Source organism: Diabrotica virgifera, chromosome 7 (genome assembly GCF_917563875.1).
Source record: "Diabrotica virgifera virgifera chromosome 7, PGI_DIABVI_V3a".
NCBI lineage: Eukaryota > Metazoa > Arthropoda > Insecta > Coleoptera > Chrysomelidae > Diabrotica > Diabrotica virgifera.
The window spans coordinates 68,046,479-68,073,508 of record NC_065449.1 but is presented as its reverse complement, the minus strand read 5'-3'; the positions used below and the strand labels follow the sequence as shown (position 1 = coordinate 68,073,508).

At 33.8% G+C, this 27,030-nt stretch overlaps 2 protein-coding genes across 2 annotated transcripts in view; one reads left to right on the top strand and one right to left on the bottom strand.

Moving 5' to 3' along the window:
- The window catches only part of LOC114325204 (muscle-specific protein 20), a 149,589-nt gene that overhangs the window by 40,246 nt on the left and 82,313 nt on the right, over positions 1-27,030 (bottom strand). The gene's annotated exons all lie outside the window — the stretch shown is intronic.
- The window catches only part of LOC114325205 (myophilin), a 31,147-nt gene continuing 14,881 nt past the window's right edge, over positions 10,765-27,030 (top strand). The window contains exon 1 of the mRNA XM_028273205.1: positions 10,765-10,913. Coding sequence (XP_028129006.1) covers positions 10,908-10,913 — 6 coding nt within the window. The 5' untranslated portion in view covers positions 10,765-10,907. The remainder of the gene's footprint in view (positions 10,914-27,030) is intronic.

The following is a 27,030-nucleotide window of genomic DNA, read 5'->3' as shown; positions in this document are numbered from 1 at the left end:
ATTAAAAAAGCATGCAGCACGCATTCTGTACATGTTTGGTAGCACCTATTTATGTGAGCAGATGTTTTCCGTCATGAAAATAAATAAGAACAAACATCGCACAAGACTTACAAATGAACATCTCCAATCAATTCTTAAAATAAATACAACGAATATGATACCTGACATCAATGAGCTTGTCAAAAACAAGAGAAGTCAGGTATCTGGATCCTCGAGCTCAAAATAATTACCCTCTTTTATAACTTTGATATGATTTTTAACAACCGTATATTATAAGTATACTATTAAATAAAATGTTATAATAATTCAGTACATTTTTTTTTATTTGAATCTGGCCCGCCGACACATTCTGAATTTAATATATGGCCCTCTGCAAAATTGAGTTTGACACCCCTGCTCTAATAAATTAAAAAATATTAATTCTGGGAGTGAGGGCATTTTGCTTATCTTAACGGGGGTCACCTTTTGGGTAATGGTCCAAATACGCTGTAAATATTCACGACCCCTTCACATGTTTTATTCTAACTAGATTAGATATTAAAACTTTCTTAAAATTTCATGACAAATCTCTTTTCAAAATTAATAAACTAATCACATTCCTTTTTAGTTCAAAACAACTTAACTTTAACGGTACGAGTGAAGAGTATGATATTTACATATTATAGAGTATAGAGTATTGGAGAATCGAAAAATTGCGCTAAAATGGCAATTCCGCTAGTGCCGCAGAATTTGGGAAGTGTCAACAATTCACTGTCCCCTGTCTTAAGCCTCTGGTACAGGCCAGAAACGTTTATTTAACACAATTTCATAGGGTGTATAGTACCTACACTTTCTGCCAAGTATGAAAAGGATATGTCGAATAGTTTTAAAATACTGAGCAAAAATAGTTTTTAAATTTTTAAATAAAACACCCTGTACCTGAGTAAGGAGCCATACTTTATTTAACAGATTTTGGTTAAATCTTAATATTTTGAGGTCTAGAATCTACAACTCAGAGATTAAACATTCTTAATGAAACACCCTGTATGTAACTTGTATATAACCCTAACTAATGCTGGTAAATTGATAATTTTGTAAAATAGAAAAGTAGCATGTAGAAATCTTCTCTTTTCCACGCTCAACCATTTTACATGTTTTAATTTGTGAGAAATAGGCTGGTAATCTTATACCACAGATCAGACGAAGACACGAATTTTGAACCACTCAAATTCTTCTCGTGTCATCTGAGCTAATATGCATACACAACATCACTATAGTTAAATTTTGATAGGACTCAACTTCCGGACAGTATCTATTCTTTTTTTACTTTGTATGATAGACAGCGGCGATTATCATAAATTGTTCTTAAACTGAGAAATGCTTTACTCTCTTGCAGTACCGTCTCCTATCGGAGGTTGGCTACCATTACAGCAATCTTAACTTTGTGGCTGCAGCTATGAACAATTGTATTGAACTGCACCTGTACCACTCTCTTAAATTTCGCAACCAGGAAATCCTCCTACGTCCCACATTTCTCTTTTCCGAGATTTTTCCTTGGATTATGAGCCTTAGCAGGGAGTAGTTTTATTATGTGGTCTAGATATTCCAGTTTTCTCGTTTGTGTGGTTTTTATGACTTTTTATGACTTTTTATGAGTATTCCTTCCCCATCTTTAGCAAAAGATCTTGATTTGTTACTCTCGATGTCTATGGTATTTTTCTATGGATGCTATACAATGTGCCACTTCTCTAACTACTTACAGATATTCAAAACGAAACATTTCTTACGCAGTGAGAAAAGTCGACCATTGTAGTGAGAAAAGTCGGCCATTGCCGGTTTTCCATACACCTGATCGCCGTTTCCATGGTAACATGCACAATAGAAACATAATTATTTTTGTCAAACAAAATGTGTTAAAACAAAACTTACCAAGAATTACCTTTTAAAACTGTTCAAATATAACTGTGAATTATAATTTTAAATAAAAAAAGTATATAAATATTAAAAATATTAAATACCTATATAATATGTGTATATGTATTTTATTTCAATTTAGGCATATAATATACCTAAAAGCACCTAAATTATTTAATTTTGAAGTTTTAACTCTTGACAATAACGCATCCATAGAAAAAGTACAGTGTACAACACATGAGAAAATGACATATTTCGCCCTCGCTTGATTTGCGGAGGGACTAACTTCTGCGCTCGTGGGAAATATGTATGTCTTTTTTCTCACTTGTTGTACAATATACTATTTCCACATTCTCCTGTAGCATCACATATCGATTGCCTCAATGTTTTTGATGTTTATCTTTTTTAGTGTCCAAGCTTCCATGCAATACATCAGAATGGAGAAAACATAGCACCTTAACATTTTCGTTCTCAATTTCAGATTTATGTCTCATAGTGTAGGAAACAAAGGTTGAACCTTGCAAAATGGACACAAGTCCGGTTTTATTTTTTTCCTGGTATATCAAGGGGTGCTTATTATGAGACTAACTTTTTCTGAAAAAATTTCGCCCCGGAACCTCCCTTTTCACCCCTTTAAAGGGGGTAATTTGTGGTTCTTGCGGAACGTAGCCCTTCCTGTAACTTTTACAAAAAATTTCTTTTATAGAAATATGAAGAGGACTATATTTCCTACGATTTATTTCCGACACCATCTCTCTATCATCCACCGTTTAGCGGGGGTGGCGCCCTAAATTTGACAAGTTTTCAAAAAAAGATGTTTTTAAAAAAAATATGTTTTTTCCTAACTGTAACGGAAATTAAGAAGAAATCCTGCGGCAATTATTCACAAATAATTGACTGATTTTTTGGTATAGGTTTTACTTAAGAGTAATTGCCCTTTTTTTAATTACAGGGTGTTACATTTTAAAAAACCTCTTTTTATACCATCTGAACCGTTTATGCTAGAGTAAAAAGACTTTCAGCGATTACCCACGTACAGGTGCTATTTACAAATTTGTATAATGCACCCCCATTTTTTCCCCGGAACCACGACAAAAAAAAAGAAGAATTAATAAATAAATTGATTTTCTTGGAATCCTTCACACACAATGCCTTTTATTAATATGCTTCATATATCATTTTGTGCACGTTATTATTACCCATGCATGGACACCAAAAGCAATTTCCTAGTGCAACCTTTATAGCAAAAAAAAATAAATAAAATGGGGGGTTGAAAATTTTTTTTTGTTTTTTGCTTTTTGATCCACATGGGCACATGCTTCATCAATAGTGCTTTTCAAAAATATATATGGCTATTGCAACATCTCTGCGAAAACCACCCCTATCCTTGAAAATATACTGCAGAAACTACCCCTATCCCTTGGCGAGCATGTTTTTACGATTTTCTCATTACCTATGTATTCTTTGTAAACAAAACTTATACAAGGTTAAAGACCACTATTTACTCTAAAAATTATGTCCTATTCATTTTTTCGTATAAGCAACCGTTACGGCACAGTGGCGCCGTAAACCTCATATATGCTTTGACGGGCTCCAGTTTTTGTTTTTTTTTTTCGTCATCTGTTCGTTTTATTGATAAAGTACTTATGCAAAATAAAACAACACAGTGTAGCCTACAAATTATGACTTATGCACATTTAACATTCTTTGCTCCCCAAAGCCACAGTGGTGGCCCAAAATAAATTTTTGCATATTTTCGCCACCTACATTTATTTTATTGCATTAATGCTACCTTAACAGCACAATATTTACCCTTAGGTGGTCGCTACGCAGTGACGGATCCAGGGAGGGGTGATGGGGGGTGATCACCTCCCCCCTCTCAAACCAAGTGATATTATATTCAAAGATTATAAAAATATTCATTTATTTTTATAGAGATTTAACCAATTGGCACTCCCCTCTTAACGATTCTGGATCCGCCACTGTCGCTAAAGCATAAAAAGTCATTCTTATAAAAATAATATTAATATAATATAAGTATTTCTATAAAAATAAATGAATATTTTTATAATCTTCAAATATAATATCACTTGTTTTGAGAGGGGTGGGGGGGTGATCGCCCCCATCACCCCTCCCTGGATCCGCCACTGCTTAGCGACCACTTAGGGGTGAATATTGTGCTATTAAGGTAGCATTAACGCAATAAAATGTGTGTAGGTGGCAAAATATGAAAAAATTTATTTTGGGCCACCACTGTAGCTTTGGGGAGCAAAGAATGTAAAATGTGCATAGGTCATTTGTAGGTTACACTGTGTTGTTTTATTTTACATAAGTACTTTATCAATAAAACAAACAGATGACGAAAAAATAAACAAAAACTGGAGCCCCTCAAAGCATATATGAGGTTTACGTCGCCACTGTGCCGTAACGGTTGTTTAAACGAAAAAAATGAATGGGACCTAATTTTTAGAGTAAATAGTGGTCTTTAACCTTGTGTAAGTTTTGTTTAAAAAAAATGAATAGGTAATGAGAAAATCGTAAAAACATGCTGGATAAGGTATAGGGGTAGTTTCTGCAGTATATTTTCAAGGATAGGGGTGGTTTGCGCAGGGATGTTGCAATAACTATATATATTTTTGAAAAGCACTATTGATGAAGCATATGCCCATATGGATCAAAAAGCAAAAAACAAAAAAAAAATTTCAACCCCCCATTTTATTTATTGTTTTTGGCTACAGGGGTTGTACTAGGAAATCGCTTTTAGTGTCCATGCATGGGCAATAATAACTTGCACAAAATGATATATGAAGCATATTAATGAAGGGCATTGTTTGTGAAGGATTCCAAGAAAATCACTTTATTTATTAATTCTTCTTTTTTTTGGGTGGTTCAGGGGAAAAAATGGGGGTGCATTATACAAATTTGTAAATAACACCAGTACATGGGTAATCGCTGAAAGTCTTTTTACTCTAGCATAAACGGTTCAGATGGTATAAAAAGGGGTTTTTTAAAATGTAACACCCTGTAATTAAAAAAAGGGCAATTACCCTAAAGTGAAACCTATACCAAAAAATCAACCATCTATTTGTGAATAATTTCCGCAGCATTTCTTTTTAATTTCCGTTACAGTTAGGGAAAAATATATTTTTTTTTAAAAACATATTTTTTAAAAACTTGTCAACTTTGGGGCGCCACCCTTGCTAAACGGTGGATGATAGAGAGATGCTGTCGGAAATAAATCGTAGAAAATATAGTCCTCTTCATATTTCTATAAAAGAAATTTTTTGTAAAAGGTACAGGAAGGGCTACGTTCTGCAAAAACCATAAATTACCCCCTTTAAAGGGGTGAAAAGGGGGGTTCCGGGGCGAAATTTTTTCAGAAAAAGTTAGTCTTATAATAAGCACCCCTTGATATGCCAGAAAAAAAATAAAACCGGACTTGTGTCCATTTTGCAAGGTTCAACCTCTGTTTCCTACACTATCAGCAGCTTAGGAACTTTTTGATTTTGATGAATGATTGTCGCGCTATTTCTATTCGCCTTTAATTTCTCTTGTCTAGTCATTAGTATCAGTGAACCTAAATATGTATTTGTAGGACGTAACTCTTTTAACTTGCTTATGATTTATGGTTAAATTCACATTGGTATATAGCTTCTTTGTTACAATCAAAAATTTAGTCTTTTTGTTGATGTTCATTTTAAGACCATACTTGTATGAGTGTTTATGTTTTAAAGCAAATATGTAAATTTGCTAGGTTATCTGTTACTATAAGCGTGTCATCAGCGTATCGTATATTGTTAGTTAATTCTCCGTTAGTGTTAATATATACAGGGTGTAACAAAAATACAGGTCATAAATGTAGTCACATATTCTGGGACCAAAATAGTTCGATTGAACCTAACTTACCTTAGTACAAATGTGCACATAAAAAAAGTTACAGCCCTTTGAAGTTACAAAATAAAAATTGATTTTTTACAATATATCGAAAACTATTAGAGATATTTTATTGAAAATGGACATGCGACATTCTTATGGCAGTAGTATCTTAAGAAAAAATTATAGTGAAATTTATACACCCCATAAAAGTTTTATGGGGTTTTGTTCCTTTAGACCCCCCAAACTTTTGTGTACGTTCCAATTTAATTATTATTGTAGTACCATTAGTTATACACAATGTTTTAAAAAAAGAATGTGTGTGTACTTTGTATGCACGTAAGAAGTTATACTTCTATTATATGATTTCAACGAAATTAATATACTTTAAACAGTTTATTTATATTTTATTTAAATATTAAACTTATTTATACTTACAGTGGGTGATCATATTATTAGAGCCACATCAAAAAATTTTACTTTTGTTTAATAATGCTATGTAAGTTTTTTGTTTATACGGTCCACGTTGCCTTTGAAACCTTAGAAATGGATGCTATGTTTCTGTTGGAGTGATTAGTATTGAATATTAAAGTTTTATTTTTGCTATTTTCCTTGGTGAGATGTCTTTGGATTTCCCATGATGTTCTGGTACCACTAGTGTAACGAACGCGCAATTTTTACTAAATTCACAAAATATAGTATAGGACTGTCAGAATATCACTAGAGAGCAATGGAAACTCACAAAGTTTATTATAACTCTAAACATCAAGAATACAAAATAATAGTCACACGAGTTGCAAGCTAGGCTGGGCAGCACTGACAAAGAATGGCATCTGAGTCACGCATTGCCACACATAGATGTTGCCACTATTGTCAGACCATTTATTGCACTTTCATAAAGTGTAATAAGACAGCCAAATGGAAACAAATGCGTTAATATATGATGCAGCTCAATTATATACCCTTCCTCTAAAACATTGAATTTTACTAGGTGGCTCTAATAATATGATCACCCACTGTACTACTTCTCAAAATTATTTTTAAAACCGTGCCAAAAATAAAAATAATAAAAGAATAAAACACACACAAACACATTGAAAAATACCACAAATGTTTTCTGAACAATAATTGTCGGAAACATTTTTAACTAGATACGTATTTTCTGAAAAAAAAATTATATAATAAATATACTTACAATCATAAAATGTATAAAAACAATAAAAAACAAAAGTTTCTATTGGGGTTCGAACCCGCTTATCAGCGCAGTTAGTATTGAAATTCATTCACCTTAAACTTTTACCCACGAAGACCTTACTTTACTTTTTCGTGTCTGGATCCGACTACAGTTTTTCTGCCCAATATCGGGCTACGTCTACACCCTTTGTATTTGCGAGCCATAAATCATCGAGGGTACACTGTGATGGGCAAAGTCTGCATATTCTCAGATGCTCCACGCTCTGTATTTCCCCACACTCACAAAGTGCGTCGTTATCTGTCTTGATGCCCCATTTAATAAGGTTCTGTTTTACAGGGGCAACACCTGTGCGTATTCGGTTGAGTGTCCGCCAGGTTATCCAGTCCAGGTTCATACCATTAGGTCGTTCTGGATGTAGGGGGAACAGTTCGGGTGGTTCGACGCTGACATTTCTCATAAACCTTTTCCTTGATTTAAGTCGGCTGATTCCTGGCGGTTCATCAAACCCGTATAATTGGTGCCTTTCATCGAAAGTTTGCCTGAACTTCTCCACATATTGTGAGGCGCATCTACGGTCGTCTGGTGATGCGAATCCAGCTGCCCGGTACAGTAATGGTAGAGGGGTAGGCTTCATACAACCGGTAATTATTCTACATGTTTCATTTAACGCCGTGGTGACTTGTTGGGCGTGTCTAGATCTACCCCAGACGGGACAAGCATATTCCCCTGTTGAGAAACATAAGGCCTCAGCTGTTGTCTTTAAGACCTGGGGGTTTGCACCCCACTTGCTCCCTACGAGTTTCCGGAGAAGGTTGTTTCTCGTAGAAACCTTTTGTCTTGTGCTCTGACAGTGGAATTTATACGTTAATGAACGGTCTAGTATCACTCCAAGATGTTTGGGCCTATCAGTATGTTCCAAGCGTTGTCCCTCCCAGGAAACATTCAGTTTTACATGCGCCAGATGGTTGTTGAGGTGGAATGCACATACTTGGGTTTTAGTAGGGTTTGGCTTTAATGAGTTTTGTTTGTAGTAAGTTGACATCATGTTTAAAGCCTCTTCCATTGTCGACTCTACTTGTGTGAGTGTTTTCCCCTTTACGGCGATACCAAGGTCGTCAGCGTACACAAAACTCTCAGTCTGAGGGTGCATTGGTTGGTCATTGGTGTAGATGTTAAATAGGGACGGCGCCAGAACGCTTCCTTGAGGTAGGCCATTTTTTTGGGTTCTCCATCTGCTCTTCTTTCCATTTTGCACAACGTAGAAGCGTCTATTACACAACAGTGATCTAATGATGTTTACCAGGTCATAGTCAAGCACAGTGTTATAGATCTTAGTTAGCAAGGTCCTGTGGTTTATCGTATCGTAGGCCGCTGTGAGGTCTATCAAGGCTACTCCCACTATCTCCCTCTGCTCAAATCCCTCCTCTATGTGCTCTGTTAGGTTCAGCACTTGTCCTGTGCATGATTTACCTGGTCTGAAGCCTGCTTGTTGTGGGATTAGTTTTGCATCTAATGTCTCCTGGATGCGGTTCAAAATGAGGCGTTCATACAATTTATATAAATGACACAGAAGAGATATCGGACGGTAGTTACTCGGTAGTTCAGGGTCTTTACCAGGTTTCAGAAGGGCTACTACTTTTGATTTACGCCACATTTGTGGAATCTGGTAGGTAGAGCTACAGATGTTAAATAGATCGAGCACCCATTGCCTCGCTTTTTGCCCGTGCGTCCATGCGTCACCATGCGTCATCATGTGCGAAGATCAACTAACTAAACGGATTAAACTTTTGACAGTTCTGAATTTAATCAAATTATGTTGATTTTGAATTGAAATCATTTAGAATTGAAATATTAAAATACAACAAAACATAGAGTAAGAAAACAATATATTAGGTGAATATTGATAGAAATTTTGATAGTAATCAAATTATGTAAATCAAAGCATTACATACTATTTTGGTAGGTTATTTTTAAGTTTTCCAAATAGGTAGGTAGGAAATTTTTTATTAGGATACTGAAACATTTACAATTATTATTACGTACCTGTCGCTTTTAAAAACTATTTAAAAAGTCACTACAATTATAAACTTTTTTCTCTGCCATCGCAACTATAAAAACTAATATACACAACATTAATTTGTTTATCCAAAATCTCCATATTGATTATTGGCAGATGATTTTAACACCCAATCAGATTAAGTATAACATTTATACCATACTGTCGGTGTGCGCATGCGCCCAGTAAAATAAAAATTTACCCTCGTGCCTAAAGAAGTATAACTTCAAAAAGTATTTTGCCTCTTAGTACTTTTTCAAAAAGTGGAGTTTTTATCGAGATATTTTGAATATTTGTTAAATCCACCACATATTTGTATATGGTTAAGTACGATTATGGAGACTTAGTAATAATATGAAAATTTATTTATGATTTACATTTTTAGGTATATTTTCAGCCATACTAAAAAAGAAGCCACATCTCGATAAAAGGTGCCTTATCGAAAAAATACAAAGAGGCAGAAAGTTTTCAAAACACTGTGTTTAACTAATGGTATCGCAGTAATAGTTTAATTGGAACGTACACAAACATTTGGGGGGTTTAAAGGAACAAAAGCCCCCTAAAATTTTTATGTAAACATATTTAAAAAGAAGCAGCAACTCGATAAAAACTGCCTTATCGAAAAAATACTAACAGTCAAAAATGTTTTAAAAATATTGAATTTAACTAATGGTACCACAATAATAATTTAATTGGAACGTACACAAAAGTTTGGGGGGGTTTAAGGGAACAAAACCCCCATAAAATTTTTATGGGGTGCACAAATTTCACTGTAATTTTTCTTAGATGTTCCTACCATAAGAATGCCACACCTCCATTTTCGATAAAAAATTTCGAATAGTTTTCGATATATTCGAAAAAATCGATTTTCATTTTGTAACTTCAAAGGGCTGTAACTTTTTTTATGTGCATATTTGTACTAAGGTAAGTTAGGTTCAATTGAACTATTTTTGGTCCCAGAATATGTGATTTAATTTATGACCTGTATTTACGTTACACCCTGTATAATCTTTATCCCTTCTACCCTGAGGTGTAGGTAAGTGTTAATACGTTTTCTAAATTTTAGGTGATTGTCTAAAGTTAAACCTAGATATTTTGCAATAGCTACAGGTTTAATGATTTCATTATCAATAACTATTTCAATAGTATTGCTTATCTCCAAATATACCCTGTTTGGACCAAAAACTACCAGATTAGTTATTTTTTTTTCAATATTTATATATTTAATGCATGATTTTTTGCCCAATCAACCAATGATTTAATATCTGGATTAACAGTCTAACACTTGCTCTATCAACAACAAAAACAATTTCGTTTAGTGTTTTTTGTCCTTTGCTAGTTGTGTGTGTTTTTTTAAATTAATTTATAAAAACCTTTATTTTCTATTGCATAGGGTTGTATAGAACAGTGTATGCCTCTCTCTAATTAATAAAAACCTTTATTTTCTATTGCATAGAGTTGTATAGAACAGTGTATGTCCCTCTCGAAAACGAAACGTCGCATTCAAAGCCCGTGTTATTTTTTCTCGAGTTTGCTGATAAGAATAAATAAAGTTAAAAAAATTCATCTTTGATGATTGGGATTATTTAAAAACAAACATACACACAGGAAACATACATCATTCAGAATTTCAAATAAATTTTTTATCAATTTTTCGCAAACAGACATATTATTTTCTTTTGGCAACTGCTTCGTCCTACGCAAAAATTTCGATTTTATTTTCGATCATCGTTCGATTACTTAATTTTGAAGAAATAGAACTGATATTATATATTAAAAAACAAGTGTGCACCTAATACGCCTCCGCTCAGTTTCAACATAAAGTCTAACACTTGTGAATCGGCGTCTCAGTAGCATCCCGACGCCAGGATATAAACGAGCTCAGCAGTCATGGCTGTAAGTACTCCTCTTAATTAATTTTCACACGTCAAATTTCCAGAAATAACGTCAGTATTAATGGGTTAGAGAACATCTGCTCATTTTTGTTTGGGCTTGTTTATTTTTTCAAAATTTTAATTAACGCCATACATTGATATTTTTAAATGGACAATAAATACAATGATACTGACGAAAATAGTATTCGACTCATGTATATGGAAATTTGACAATGCCTTATTAAACATAAATATAATTCATTGTGTTTTATATTGTTTTTCTGGTGCATATACCTTTGAATATAATTTTACCTTTTTGTTGATTATTTTGATTAACGCTTTATTTTTTTATATCGTTTTAATGCCACAAGAAGTTAATAGTTCTTAATTCGTCACATTTAAGACTTTATATGCTTTTTTACATATACACCGGTTTTAAAACGGTCTACGATATCTTCTTAGACAAAATTGCCTGCATCTAACCATCCTCTGTCTATCTTCCAGACTAACCATCCTCGGTCTTCTTTCCAGACTGTCTCCCGCATTTTCGATTTCATACCTTTTATCCAGTTTGTTTTTGGTCATCCCCTTTATACGTCTTCTAAGCTTCTACATTAAGATATGTTTAGATATTATTTCCTTGATAATTCTTTTGATATGTCGCTACCATTTAAGTTATTTGGTTTTAATGCCGTCGATTCCTACCCTTTCCATTGTTGAATTTTCTTTAGATCTTCTCCAGACTTCCATTTTCACAGCCATTTAATCCAGTTTTTTCTTGGTCATCTCCTTTATATGTTTTCTAGGCTTCTACATCGAGATCTGTTTAAATATTGTTTCCATGGTAATTCTTTTGACATATCCGTACCATTTAAGTTATTTGGTTTTAATGCCGTTGATCCATACCCTTTCTATTGTTGAATTTTCTCTAGATCTTCTCCAGAATTCAATTTTCACAGACTCATTGTTTTCGGTTCTGTTTTGTCTTATTTGCTCTTTTAGTGACCATGTCTTACTACTTTTCGTTACTAAGTATATTCTTTATTGTTTTTATTTTCCTTTACAATATTTTGTTCCCAACGTATATTATTTAGTAATTATATGGCTTTCACTGTGTACATCATCATCCAGCTTCAAAACTCCACTGCTAAACGTAGGTCTCCATCTCCTGTTTCCAACCTCGTCTATCTTGCAATGCTCTCATCCAGTTTTTATTAAGCCTTCTTAAATCGTCAATTCATATTGTAGCCTGACGCTTCTTTGGTCTTCCCTTGGTCTCCATTTTAATAACCTCTTTTTCTATCGCCCATCTGTCATTCTGGCTGTGTCCTGTTCATCCTCATTTTAGTCTGGCTATCCTTTCGATGACGTCAGTTACCTTGGTTCTTCTCCTGATCTCTTTGTTTTTTATTCTGTGTACATTTTTCTGTAATTGATTGATCGAGTGTACCATCATAGGTCTGGATCCCGCGTATGAAAAAAAAGTTGATTAATAGCAAGCTGAAAATTTGTTATTAGCTTAAGGGTGTCTAGTCGGACAAACATTGATATATGGGAACACTGGAACAGGGGAAGTTTTAACTGTGGAACAGGTTAAAAATTTGGAACGGTCAGACCACGAAAACGGCACATGTATTTTGTCCGACAGAACAGACTTAAACTCTCCGAACAGAGATTAAATTCTGATGCAAAATCAGACTGCTATTTATCACCAACTTGGCGTTTTAATGAGTGGAACATGTAGAATATGTTAAATGACAGGAATTATGACAGGTGATAAATAGCAGTCTGATTTTTGCATGAGAGTTTAATCTCTGTTCGGAGAGTTTATCTCTGTTCTGCCGGACAAAATAAATGTGCCATTTTCGTGTTCTAACCGTTCCAAATTTTTAACCTGTTCCACAATTAAAACTGCCCCTGTTACAGTGTTCCCATATATCAAAGTTTATCCGACTAGACAACCTTAAGCTATTAACAAATTTTCAGCTTGCTATTAATCAACTTTTTTTTCATACGCGGGATCCATACCTATCATCTGATAGTCTCAAACATTATTTATGATCTTGACTTTGACATTGTTCCCATTGGAAGCAGTGATCCTAAACACTTGTGCTTGGTTTTTTCTATGTTTATTTCTTCTGAATTCACACATTATGCAAATTTGAAATAAATAAGAGACTATTGGAGCAAAAACGCCAAATATATTAAATAATGAATGAAATAATTAAGATGAGCTTTAAAGGAATATAAATACAAAACAAAATAACACTTAAGAGACTGGTGGAGGAACAAGATCAAATATTTAATCAAATAAATTATTAAAGGATATTTAATACATATCAATTAACAATCTTGAGAGTATTTTTTGATACCATTATGCCAGATATGCTTCAGTTTAAAATCATTAATTATTACAGAACTCCTTTTTCTGCTTCGTACGTTTAATACAATATTTTATCTACACACAATATAAATATACAGGGTGTAACAAAATACAGGTCATAAATTAAATCACATATTCTGGGAGCAAAAATATTTCGATTGAACCTAACTTACCTTAGTACAAATATGCACACAAAGAGAGTTACAGCCCTTTGAAGTTACAAAATGAAAATCGATTTTTTCCGATATATCGAAAACTATTAGAGATTTTTTTAATGAAAATGGACATGTGGCATTCTTATGGCATGAACATCCTAAAAAGAAATTATAGTGGAATTTGTGCAGCCCATAAAAATTTTATGGGGGTTTTGTTCCCTTAAACCCCCCTAAACTTTTATGTACGTTCCAATTAAATTATTATTGTAGTACCATTAGTTAAACATAATGTTTTTAAAACTTTTTTGCCTCTTAGTACTTTTTGGATAAACCAGTTTTAATCGAGATGCGGCTTCTTTTTTAATATGTTTACATAAAAAATTTTATGGGGGTTTGTGCCTTTAAACCCCCCAAATGTTTGTGTACGTTCCATTTAAACTATTATTGCTGTATCATTACTTAAACACATTATTTTTAAAACTTTTTTGCCTCTTATTATTTTTCAGATAAGGCACCTTTTATTGAGATGTGGCTTCTTTTTTAATATGGTTCGAAGTATACCTCAAACTGTAATTTATAAATAAATTTTCATAATATTATTACCAAGTCTCTAAAATCGTACTTAACAGTACACAAATATGTGGTGGATTTGACAAAATATTCAAAATATCTCAAAAAAAACTAACATTTCGAAAAAGTACTAAGAGGCAAAAAAGTTTTAAAAATATTGTGTTTAACTAATTGTGTCACAATGATAATTTAATTGGAACGTACACAAAAGTTTGGGGGGGTTTAAGGGAACAAAACCCCCACAAAATTTTTATGGGGTGCACAAATTTCATTATAATTTTTTTAAGATGTTCCTATCATAAGAATGTCACATGTCCGTTTTCAATAAGAAACCTCAAAAAGTTTTCGATATATTGAAAAAAATCGATTTTTATTTTGTAACTTCAAAGGGCTGTAACTTTTTTTAGGTGCACATTTGTACTAAGGTAAGTTAGGTTCAATCGAACTATTTTTGGTCCCAGAATATGTGATTTAATTTATGACCTGTATTTTTGTTACAGCCTGTATACATAGATATTGTATATATGTATTTACTTTCCAATGAAATCTATGTATTGTTATTTGTCATGGTGTTAGTTTAAATTCGTATTTATTTCTGTACATCTTAATTATTCATATTTATTATCTGTTATATTAGGTAAGTTATAAGTTGGCTCTGTGTAACTATTTTTAATTCTTCATAAATGCTTTAATATCCGTAACTTTTACATTATTTCATATAACCGCAAATTAAATATAATAAATTATTTCGATAGCTGTTCTGCGGGATAATATTAAATATAATAGCTTTTTAGAACCCATCGCATACATTTAAAATACTAGTAAACTAGCAGAACGCCATGTGGGTTCGTCTCAACCTTGGGCTGTTTGCCAAAATGAAGTAATGGTGAAAAATAAACAGTTACGCACAAAAGTCGATTAACTTTTTATGAAGAATAAAACCATAAAACTAAGAATGTGCTAAAACAATATTATTTTGATTAACAATCAAATCCCGGCAACAACGACATTTCCATTTCTAAAAATGCTACGAGCTAAGGATTTTCCATTAGCATGGCACTGGATGTACATACACAATTACGAAATCTATGAAGTTGATTCTAAAGTACATCAAATGAACTTACGTAGCAATGTTAAATACAAAGATTATTAGTATCTTTAATGTGGATACAACCACGAAGAAGACTATGACTTCTTCTTCATGTGCCGTGCTCCATTATCAAACGTTGACTATCAAATTGGCTATAGTAGTTTTGTTGACGGCAGCTCGGAAAAGGGAAGCAGAGGATCTGTTAAATTATTCTGTTTTCTTGGCCATGACGTTTTGCTTCGACCTGGCCCGCTTCTCTCGTCTACCTTGCCGTATATTATTAAATGGAGTATATTATATCTCTGGGTGGCGCATAACATGGCCAAAATATTCAAGTTTGCGATTTTTAACTGTTCTGACGACTTCGGTATCTTTTCCCCAGGGAAAGAACTACTACCCGTAAGAACTACTGGCGCCTGTGTGCAAAAAAGGATTTTGGCGCCCCTTGTCATTTTGTAGGCATAGGTATTTTGATATTGTTTTTTATTTATTTTTTTGGGGTCCGGACAAATAATTCCCGGACCAATAATCCCGGACAAAAAATCCCCACAAATTATCCCTGGACAAAAAATCCCCGGACAAATAATCCCCGGACAAAAAATTCCCACAAAAAATCCCGGACGAATATTCGCCACAATTTTTTTTTTGACAAAATATCCCCACAAAAATTCCCGGACAAAAAATCCCTACGAATTATTTGTTGCCGGATAATTCTCTAAAAGTTTTCCCGAAATTTTACCAAATTTCGAATTCCAATTCCATCCCGAAATCTTCAAATTTTACATTAATCGTCCAACACTACATGGAATACAATTTTTACGTACACCCAGCTCGACCAAAATGGCCGAGTTTGGGCGTACAGAAGAAACTAACTGCGGTAACGCAAATGCATCTAAGTAACTCCTTTGTACAAGTTAGAATAGTGGGAAAAATATCAAACCGTTTCTGCGTAAATTCTGGACTGAGACAGGGAGATCCGTTGTCAGCATTGGTGTTTAATCTGGCCTTAGAATATGTCATGCCAAAAATTTATCCAAAAATCAAACCAGACATAGCTACTCGGGGAGAGGTCAGATGGGAGAAGGTCTGTATGACGGCCTAGAAAAAGGTGGAAAGATGCAGTCAGAGGAGATTTGGAGAAAATGGGAGTGAGACAATGGGAAATAGTGGCACAGGACCGACAAACATGGAAGGCGAAAATAAACGCGGCAAAGACTCTCGAAGAGTTATAACGACATTGATGATGATGATGACTAAATATTTTTGACGCTAAATGTACAAAAAGGAACAGGTTTTTTGGATTACAAACAAGATTATCGTTGTCAAGACCAGCAGTTGTCATCACGAATACGCAATGTACTAGGCATACTTATTCAAAACAGAGTGAGCAAAATATTTAAGCCAATAATTACAACATGATTCCCACAGCCTTAGCTCATTCCCCATATCATTCTCTCCCACGATTTTTGAAAAAACTCACACTTTTTTGTCAAGTAAAATTTGAAGTTTTCGACATGGAATTGGAATTCGAAATTTGGTACTTAATCGAAATTACAATGCATGCTTAATATCAATTGCTATTCATTATTTTCGTACCGAAAAACGGTTTCATGGCGATTGCTATCTACCTATACCGATTGCATTCACGGGAAAACTTTTAGAGAACTATTCGGCAGCAAATATTTCTTGGGGATATTTTGTCCGGGATTTTTTGGGGGAATATTTTGTCCAAAAATATTTGTAGGGATTACTGGTCCGGGATTTTTTGTAGTGATTTTTTGTCCGGGGATTATTTGTCCGGGGATTTTCTTGTCTGGGGATTTTTTGTCCAGGGATAATTTGTGGGGATTTTGTTTCCGGGATTATTTCCGAGAATTATTTGTCCTAGCTTCAATCCACAGGGTGCCAGGCGGTGTCGTGGTTGAAAAATTATTTAAAAATATTTTTTTTTAAACAAATTCACAAAAAAAAAAAATTTATTTCGAACAAATTTTTTTAGATAACTTGGGTCATTCTGAGTAAAAAAGACCCCTTGTCATTTTTCTCTAAAATATTACTCGACAACAATAAATTCTAGAGAAAAATCACAAGATACCTATTTGCTCAAAATGACCCAAATTATCTAAAAAAAATTGTTTCGAAGTAAAAAAATTATTTTTGTGAATTTGTTTAAAAAAAATTGTTTAAACAATTTTTCGACCAAGGTACCGCCTGGAACCCTGTGGATTTGTTATAGGACCTTTTTTGAGTAAGTTTTGCAAAGAAATCTAATCGAAATAATTTTGCTAACGTGGGCAACGATACAGTCTTGACTATAGCGCTAATTGTTAATAATTAAAAACAACAGCTTTGTAATAAAATAGTGTCAAAAATTTCTTCAGAATGTTGAAGGAGGGGTTTTAAACTTTGATTTGGTCGCTTTTTGACTTTCATAATAATAATTTTTAATCGAGTTATTAAGCTTTGAAAATGGTAATTTTCGCATTTTTTAAATTTTAAATTGCATATAACTCGACAACAATCAATTTGAGTGAACAATGACAGGAGACCTTTTTTACTCAGAATGACCCAACTAAAAAAATTTGTTCGAAATGAAAAAATTATTTTGTGAATTTGTTTAAAAAAATATTTTACCAATTTTTCGTCCACGGCACCGCTTGGCACCCTGTGAATTTGTTATAAGGACCTCTTTTTGAGTTAGTTTGAGCAAAAAAATCGAATCGGAATAATTTCGCAAAGGGGGCGACGATACAGTCCGGTCTAATTAGTTATTCGATAGGTATGCGATTTTCAAATATTGTCGATTCATCATTTGACCACCGCAGAATCGTTCGCTTATCGATGAGATAGTATTATCGCCCACACACTATTGCTCAACCAATGTGTTTGGAATTTTTCCACGGAAATCAGCGCATAGTTAGGTATTTCTTATATACAGTTGGGTGTTTGTTATTTTTATAGCGGGATTTTTTATTTTATTTTTATAGAAAAACTAAAAATTTCATCCAAGATCCAAACAAAATAAAACTGAACTATTTAATTTCTCAACTTTTATTTTAAAATTAATTTTTGCTTTTTTATTTCTTTTTTTGTAAATATTTTTGCACTTTTTGACCCTCGGTTTTGGCGCCCCTAAAGGACGGCGCCCGTGTGCATTGCACACTTTGCACATATGGTAGCGGGGGCCCTGCTTTTCCCATCCTATGCAAATAAACTTCGTGACGAAATCTAGCCATCCATCTTATCTGTAGGATTCTCCAATACACCCAGATTTCAAAGGTTTCCAGATTCTTGAGAAAAGTATATCCATTAAAGTCCAACCTTCGACACCATACAAAATAGTAGAGAACACATAACACTTCACTAATCTAATTTTCAGACTTAAAGTAATATTGTTTCCACATAACAGTTTCTTATAGTACAGTACAATATTATAATTTCTTTGCTTATGTTTTAGTTCTATTTTAGATTATAACCAAGGTATGTGATACTGTTAGTTCTCTCCAGTTTTTCACCATAAGTTGTTACCACTTCCGGTTGTATTGGCGTTTTACTGACAACCATCGCCTTTGTCTTTGCGGTGTTTAGCTTAAATCCATATTCATCACACGTTGTGGTAATCCTTTTAATCCAATGTTGAAGTTCTTCGTGATTGCTTCCAATTAATACCGTGTCATCCGTGTATCTCAAATTATTAATATTGTTAGTTGATACCACATTGAACATTATTTAAATATTAGTGGGACAAAATCCAGCCCTGCCTTACTCCTCTTCGTATTTGAAGTTCTTCAGAAGTGTTCCTGACAATCCTAATATTTGCACGTTGATGTTAGTAAAGATTTTTAATAATGCGTAGCTCTTTATCATCAATACTTACCTGCTGAAGAATGACAGTCATTTCAGTATGTTATTCGATCAAAGGCCTTTTAAAAGTCAATAAAACACATATAAACAGGATTTCTGACATCTCTGCATCTCTATACCTAACCTGAATAGTTATTCTCTGTTTCCAAGGTTATTGCGGAACCCAAACTGTGTGTCACCAAGTTGTTCTTCTATTTTTTGGTACATCCTAGAGTGCAAAATTCGTAGAAAAATCTTTAAAACATTATTTATCAAGCTGATAGTTGGATGGAAGACTATCACACGTGGAGTAGTAGAAAGGAACTAAATACCAAGTTTCAAAACTCTACGTTTTCTCTATCCGGAGGCATCTGTAGCTTTAGTGACCTTTGACCTATGGGCCACAAATTAAATAGAATTTCCTTTCCTTTTTTAACACTTATATTATTAAGACCTTAAGCGCACACTTAAAAAACATAATTACCTCCATGATGTGTCTTCGTTTATTTAGTTATTCATGTTGAGTTGGACAACTTTTCTAGTACAAAAAATGTTCATTCGGGAGGGTTTTCGTAAATATATAGGTTTCTAAACTTTGGCGCGTCCGACAACTCTGGAGTACCCTTAAAAATTTGTCAGACATTACCAGTTAATTGTAAATTGAAGACCACGCGACTACGCGAGCACAGTCGTATGGGGATCGCACAGGGCGTAAATAATGGGGAGAAACTGGCATCAAAAAGCACAGAACAGAGAAGAATGGAGAACTCATGGAGAGGCCTTTGTCCAGGAGTGGATGCAAACAAGTTGAAGAAGAAGAAGAATTGTAAATATTTTTATCAAACAATCTTGCAAAAATCAGCTGTGAGGATATAAATTTTCTGACTCCATAACTTTGCTGTGTTTGGGGGGCGTACGCATCATAAAGAGTCATAAAATGTATACCCTCACAGTTGATTTTTACAGGATGATTGATAAAAATATTTACAGTGCCCCTAGTTTGCCCCTCAGCAAACTATGGTCAACCCTACATCAAACCAACATTAAACATGGTCTTATCAAAGCAGTCCAAAGTCTGTATAATGGAACGACTGCAAAAATTAAAACTGGATCAATGATGTCTGAGGGATTTAAGGTCACGAAAGGATGTGGAAAAGAAAATGTAATGGTATGGGAGTCCCTCCCAATGACGACACAACACTATACACTTTATGTTTCGCTGATGACCAAATTCTGATTGCTCAGGATCATGACGACGTGAGTTACATGACGCGGAAGCTAATAGAAGAATATAACAAATGGGGTCTCGAAGTCAGCATTAAGAAAACTGAAGCCATGTGCATTAGAGGAACAAATCAGTCCATTACATTAGACGATGGGGTAGAAATTAAACACTGCGATGAATACAGCTACCTGGGCATGAAGATAACTCAAGATGGAACACTCGACGCTGCTATAAAAGACAGAAACCTACAGGGTAGGAAAGCCATATCCATGATGAACGGCATTTTGTGGGACGTGACAATATCTAAAGCGAACAAACAGCTCATACACAATAGCATACTTAAAAGTATAATCACATATGGCAGTGAAGTTTGGCCACTGAAACAAAGAACGGAGAAAACGTTACTAGTAAAAGAAATGGACTTTTGGAGAAGAGCAGCAGGCAAATCAAGAAGAGATCGGATACTAAATGAGAGAATACGAGAAATGATGGGAGTCACACATACAATAATTGATGACATAAAAACAAAACAACTAGTATGGTACGGCCATGTACAGAGAATGCCAGATGACAGGATCTTTAAGCAGATTTTGGCATGGACACCACAAGAGAGAAGAAAAAGAGAAAGGCCGAGAAGAAGCTGAAGGGAGAGAATTGAAAAAGAACTAGAGGAAAGAGAAATCCCTCCAGGTCTATGGTTAAACAGAGAAGAATGGCGGTTAGGAGTCGGAAGGCGTCGGAGAACGCTATAAACCGATAGTAGTAGTAGTATTTACAATTCACTGGTAATAGTGTCCGACAAATTTTTAAGGGTACTTCAGTTGTCGGGCGCACCAAAGTTTAGAAACTTCTATATTTATGAAACACCCCCCTCGCGAAAATTTTCCATATTAGAAGAGCCTTTCCGACTAGACATGAATAACGGAATAACGCAAGTCTTATGGGGGAGGTAATCATGTTTTTTTAAGTGTGTGCTCGAGACCTACATCTGATTGAATACATAAAGAAAAGTTTTACACTCACCTAATTTTTTAAATGAATTATTGTTAGTTACGAAAGCCCAGTCTAGTTCCAAGTACTACTACCCACATTTTGTGTTAACCGATTTTGTTTTGGAAACATGGAACATTTTCGTTCCATGTTTACTAAATGCGTGAATTAATTGGTGTCTATAATGAAAATTTTCATAACACGGTTTAAAATAGATCGCTTTTAGAAGATATTTTCGGTAGTGACGATCATATATTTTTGTTTTAAACGACTTGTCTCTGAAGGTTTTCTGTCTTTGAAGACACTCAACTTTAGTTTCATCTCATGAATGAGAGCATCTTAGCGAGGCAAAGAAAATTCGAAAATAAAAATAGAATTATTGGTATGCTTATATTTATATATTTCTCTTCGTTAGACAGTTGTATATAATATGTGATAGAGAATTCTTTTGTAACAGAAATATATTTAAGAGGTTTTACTTCCACACAAAATATATATTTTGTAAGAAAAATAAAAAAGAAATATATTACAGAAAAAAATAACGATTACGAGTTAAGATTGGGATTACCATTAATTAACAACTAACAAATTTAATGATCCATTATACATATATGTTATTACTTTAAAATGTTTTTCATATGGCATTAACGTTAATGGCAACAAGTTAAATCCTCAGATTCACTGACGATGTAGGGATTTTAGCGAGCACATTCGAGGAACTACAAATTATGATGGAGGAACTCGCAGGCAGCTGTCAATATGTCGATCTAAAAATGAATGTGAGAAAAACAAAAACAATGACCCCAGGTGTTAGTGACGTTGATTATAGTTACTTTCGAGTATTCGTTACAAATCGTTACTTTTGTATAAAGTAATCATTTAAAGTACATATTCGTTACTTTGAATACTTTTGTTACTTTTGTATTTGAGTACCGGTAATCATATCGAGAATCGCATTTCTCAGTACATATTTTGTATTAGTATTAGTAGGATACTTTGATTACTCTTGTATTTGAGTACCGGTAATGGCGGTTATCATATCCAGAATCGCAGTTCTCAGTATTTCGTATAAGTATAAGATCCGATATAACCACCTTCACCGATCTATTTAATGGATAGAAATTACATGATATGTAATTGTTCTGTCATTACTGCTCCACAATATCAGTAATCTCGAGTAATCTGTTTGCATCAATTAAGTGCCAAAAACAAGCTCTCAAAACTCTAGATGACGTACCTTAGCAGTAACTCTGGGCACCCAGGTGCTTCGGAGGTCGGTTATGATTGCAAATTCGTGTTCAGTGGCCCCAAATATCCCGAAATAAGAAAATCTGGCCCTTAATATACTGATTTTAACATGTTTATGCATTTTTCGATGCGTTTTATATACTTTAAAATGTAATGATGCATTTCCACCTATTTTTTATTGTAGACTTTTTTCCAGACGTCGTCCTAATCCTAAATACAATGCAAAAAGTTGCAAGTCTCTATGTACCTACTATATTTAAAAATATATTTATTCCTGTGTTTTTAGTGTTAAATGCCCTGGTCTAATAAAAATAATGCCATACCTACATGTAAAATTAAAGTTGATGATCATAGTCTAGAAATATTATCATTTCTACATATTTTCCGGTCAATCTAAGCTATTTTTTCTAGGCCTGATAAGAATAGTGTGTATTTATTATTAAAATCTAATGTGTTGCATTTTTATTTTCAAAAGAACTAACATCTGTGAAATTCTGTGAATTATTTACCTCGACAAATCGTATAGACATCTGTTTCTGGGTGCATGATTTGTTAAATGTTTCAGCTACCTCCCTCTGTTTCAGCTACTTCTCAGCGCCCTGTAATCCTATAAAACTCTTCATAGCTTTCGCCCTTCATAGATAAAATTTTAGTTAACTGTACTGATACCGAACACTCGTGGAATACCGGTCCGACTCCGATATCAACCGATATCAACCGAGTAGATACATTACTCAAAATCAAAATAGGTACTCGCTCTGATACGATTGGTACGAAGTAACGAAGTAATCACAGTAATCAAAGTAATCAAAGTAACGATTTACCTCTCTGTATAGTAATCGTTACTTTCGGTATTTGTAAGTAACGAGTACTTTGTAACGAATAGTTACTTTTTCAACATCACTACCCTGGGCCCAGAGCACGCCAAATAGAATTCTATTTTGCTGACGTCACAAAATAGAATTTCATAATTAGTCCGTTCTTTAACGGTAAAATATTGCAAAAAACTCTAAATTTTAAAGAACCGCTTGGATTGACATGAAATTTGGCATACACATAGCTAACAAGTCAAAGAAAAAAAGTGATATTGTGCCGATATGTGCTTTTGCCCTGGGGGTGGTTTTCACCCCCTTTTGGGGGTGAAAAAATATTCGTCCAAAAAAAGTCAGGAATTGGATAAACTGGCTAATTTTAAGTAACTTTTGTTCTATAGAGTTTTTTTCACTAAGTCAATACTTTTCGAGTTATTTGGCAGTGAATTTGTTCATTTTTTCAACAAAATAACCACGCTTTTAGACGGTTTTTCGCAAATAACTCAAATAGTAAGAATTTTGTCGAAAAAACATTCTTAGCAAAAATGTAGCCTGTAAAAAATGTTAAAAAATGGTGTATATATCACGTCTCTACACCTAGTAGAAGCAGAGTTATAGCTAATGAAAAATAGGTTCATATTCGTCAAATTCCAAATGGAATATTTTAACGTGAAATAACCAAAAATCAAGCACATTTCGGGGAAAACTCATTACAACTTATTTAAAGTGTTTAAAAAAAGCTTCATTTTTGTTTTATAAAAAAATTTCTAGCATCAAAATTAAACAAGTTACGCTCAAAATAAAGTTAGTCCCTTTTGGTTTTGGTAAAAAAATCGAGAAAGTCACCCCTTAATTAGTATCTTAAATGAACTTAATCGTTACGATTCACAAGTTTCTTGACTCGTGTATATGTTATAGTCAAAGCCCGAATTTCAGCCACTCCTAGGTTTGACTAGGCAATCCTCAGGTCTGACTGACAGTCTTAGTCAAAGCCCGAAATAAATTACAGTTTCGGCCTTTGACTAGTCAAACCTAGGAGAGACTAAGTTGGTCAGGCAAAGGTCGAAATTTAATTTTATGAAATCGGGGTTTGACTAGTCAAACCCCGATCAGTTATTAAAATGTCGTAATTTGTTAGATTAGGTTCAATAGAACGTCATTTTTTAATTTTAATGTTTATTATTTTTATATTATCGTAATTAAAATAAAAAAAATAGTGTTTATTCTCACATGTTGAGGCATTATGGCATTTAGAGTTGCACAATACGTTAGACCTTTTACACATAATTTTGAAGAGCATTTCTTGGCTCATGGCGCACTTGTTTCGGAGTTATGAATAAGAATAGATCCGGTTTGATCCTTATACCTGCATATTACGACTCTACGATAGTATGAGAAAGCAACTGTAAACATAAAAATCACTAAATAGGGACTTTTTATTTTACTTTATGACCACGTGTTCAGCATTTGGAACCACTGTGCGTCGTCACTAGGAGAGGAAGAAAATTGTCAAACAATTTAGATTACTTCTTCCGATGTGGTTTGTTGTATTTGCCAACAAGAGAGCTTTGACGCATATACGTGCATAATTTGTAATCAGGTGGTACATGTTGTGTGCGCTGACAGCACACTTGGTACCTGGTGCCTACTATGAAGGTTTTGAAGGAAAAGTTACATGCATGCGTTGTGCACAGACAGAAAAGATTAAAATAAATAAAGGAAAAGCGTATGAAGGTCTTCATGCTCAGACTAATGCTATGAAACAATTAAGTGAAAGAAAATTTCCTCCTATTTCGATCGGAAAAACTGTAACAATACCTATCTCCAGCTTTTTATAAAGCCAAAGGAGATACTTGAAATATTTTGGGCATCAAACAAGATAAAACAATTGACGGTTTATATAGAGTTTGTACGAAATAAGGAACAATAAACAAAATTTTTTTCAAGAAATCAAATAAGAGAATGCAAAGAGAAATTTTGTAATTTCGAAAATGTTCCAGACTGTCTCTAAGAGAAACTAGTACAAAATATTCTAAATTTGGAGGACAAGGCTTTATAAAATGCTATTACAATAAGAAATGCTCTTCAAAATTATATAAGTGTAAAAGGTCTAACGTATTGTGCAACTCTAAATGCCATAATGCCTCAACATGTAATAATAATAACTAATTTTTTTATTTTAATTACGACAATATAAAAATAATAAACATGAAAATTAAAAAATGACGTTTTAATTAACCTAATTTAACAAATTACGGCATTTTAATAGCTGATCGGGGTTTGAGTAGTCAGACCCCGATTTCATAAAATTAAATTTCGACCTTTGCCTGACCAACGTAGTCTCTCCTAGGTTTGACTAGTCAAAGGCCGAAACTGTAATTTATTTCGGGCTTTGACTAAGACCGTCGGTCAGACCTGAGGATTGCCTAGGCAAACCTAGGAGTGCCTGAAATTCGAGCTTTGACTATAACATATATATTGTTTATATGATCTGTAAGTTTCATCCGTTCAAAGTCCTTATTATTGAAAGGGTTTTAGTTAAAATGGGTTGAACGAGTCACTGATCACGAATGTATGCAAATTTAGAAACACCAAATCTTAATCAATTTTTGTCTAACAGAAAAACAAAAAAATACATGATATTCAGAAAAGCAAAACTGACATTTTTGTTTTTCGAGATTTTTGGTATCTCTAACAATTTTCAAGTTATTTTGAAAAAAAGCATATTTTTCAAAATTTAAATTTTTAAAAATTTTATTTTGAAACCAAACTTTTTCAAAAATAAGCACTTTGAATCGATGAAACTTACAGATCATATAAACATAACATAATTCAAATAATTTGTGGAGCGGTAACGATTAATTTCATTTAAGTTGCTAATTAGGGGGTGGTCTTCCCGAATTTTTTTTGCAAAAACAAAAGAGACCAACTTTATTTTGAGCGTAACTTGCTTAAATTTAATGCTAGAAACTTTTTGTAAAAACAGAAATAAAGCTTTTTTTAAACACTTTAAAAAAGTAATAATGGGTTTTTCCCAAAAAGTGCTTAATTTTTTGGATATTTCACGTCGAAATATTCTATTTGAAATTTGGTGAATATGAATCTATTTTTCATTGGCTATAACTGTGGTTCTACGAGATCCAGAAACCTAACGCGTACACCATTTTTTTTACTTTTTTATAGGCTATATTTTTGTAACAACGTTTTTTTCGACAAAATACTTAGTTTTTGAGTTATTTGCAAAAAACCGTCTAAAAATGTGGTTATTTTGTTGAAAAATGAACATATTCACTCGCAAATAACTCGAAAAGTGTTGACTTGGCGAAAAAGCTCTATAGAACAAAAGTTACTTAAAATTAGTCAGTTTACCCATTTCCGGACTTATTTTGGACATATGTTTTTTCACCCCCAAGTGAGGGTGAAATCCACCCCCAGGGCAAAAGCACACATCGGCACAATATCACTTTTTTTCTTTGACATGTAAGCTATAAGTATGCCAAATTTCATGTCGATCCAAGCGGTTCTTTAAAATTTAGAGCAAAAACCGTGAAAGAATGGACTAAATGGGAGAATCGACGGTTGCTAGGCAACGTGATGTCACTAAAATATAATTCTATTTGGCGTGCTCCCGCACCAGGTGCATAACTTAAAATGGCAGTGAGACAGAACAAGTCCAGGAATATAATCTACCTAGGCGAAATTCTGAAACTTGACAAAGCAAACCAGTGTGGAAATCACTAGAAGAGACTAGCATGTGCCGGATGTGGAAAACTTAATTGGATACTTAAGAACCACAAAATACCCCAATACTTGAGGAGCAAAG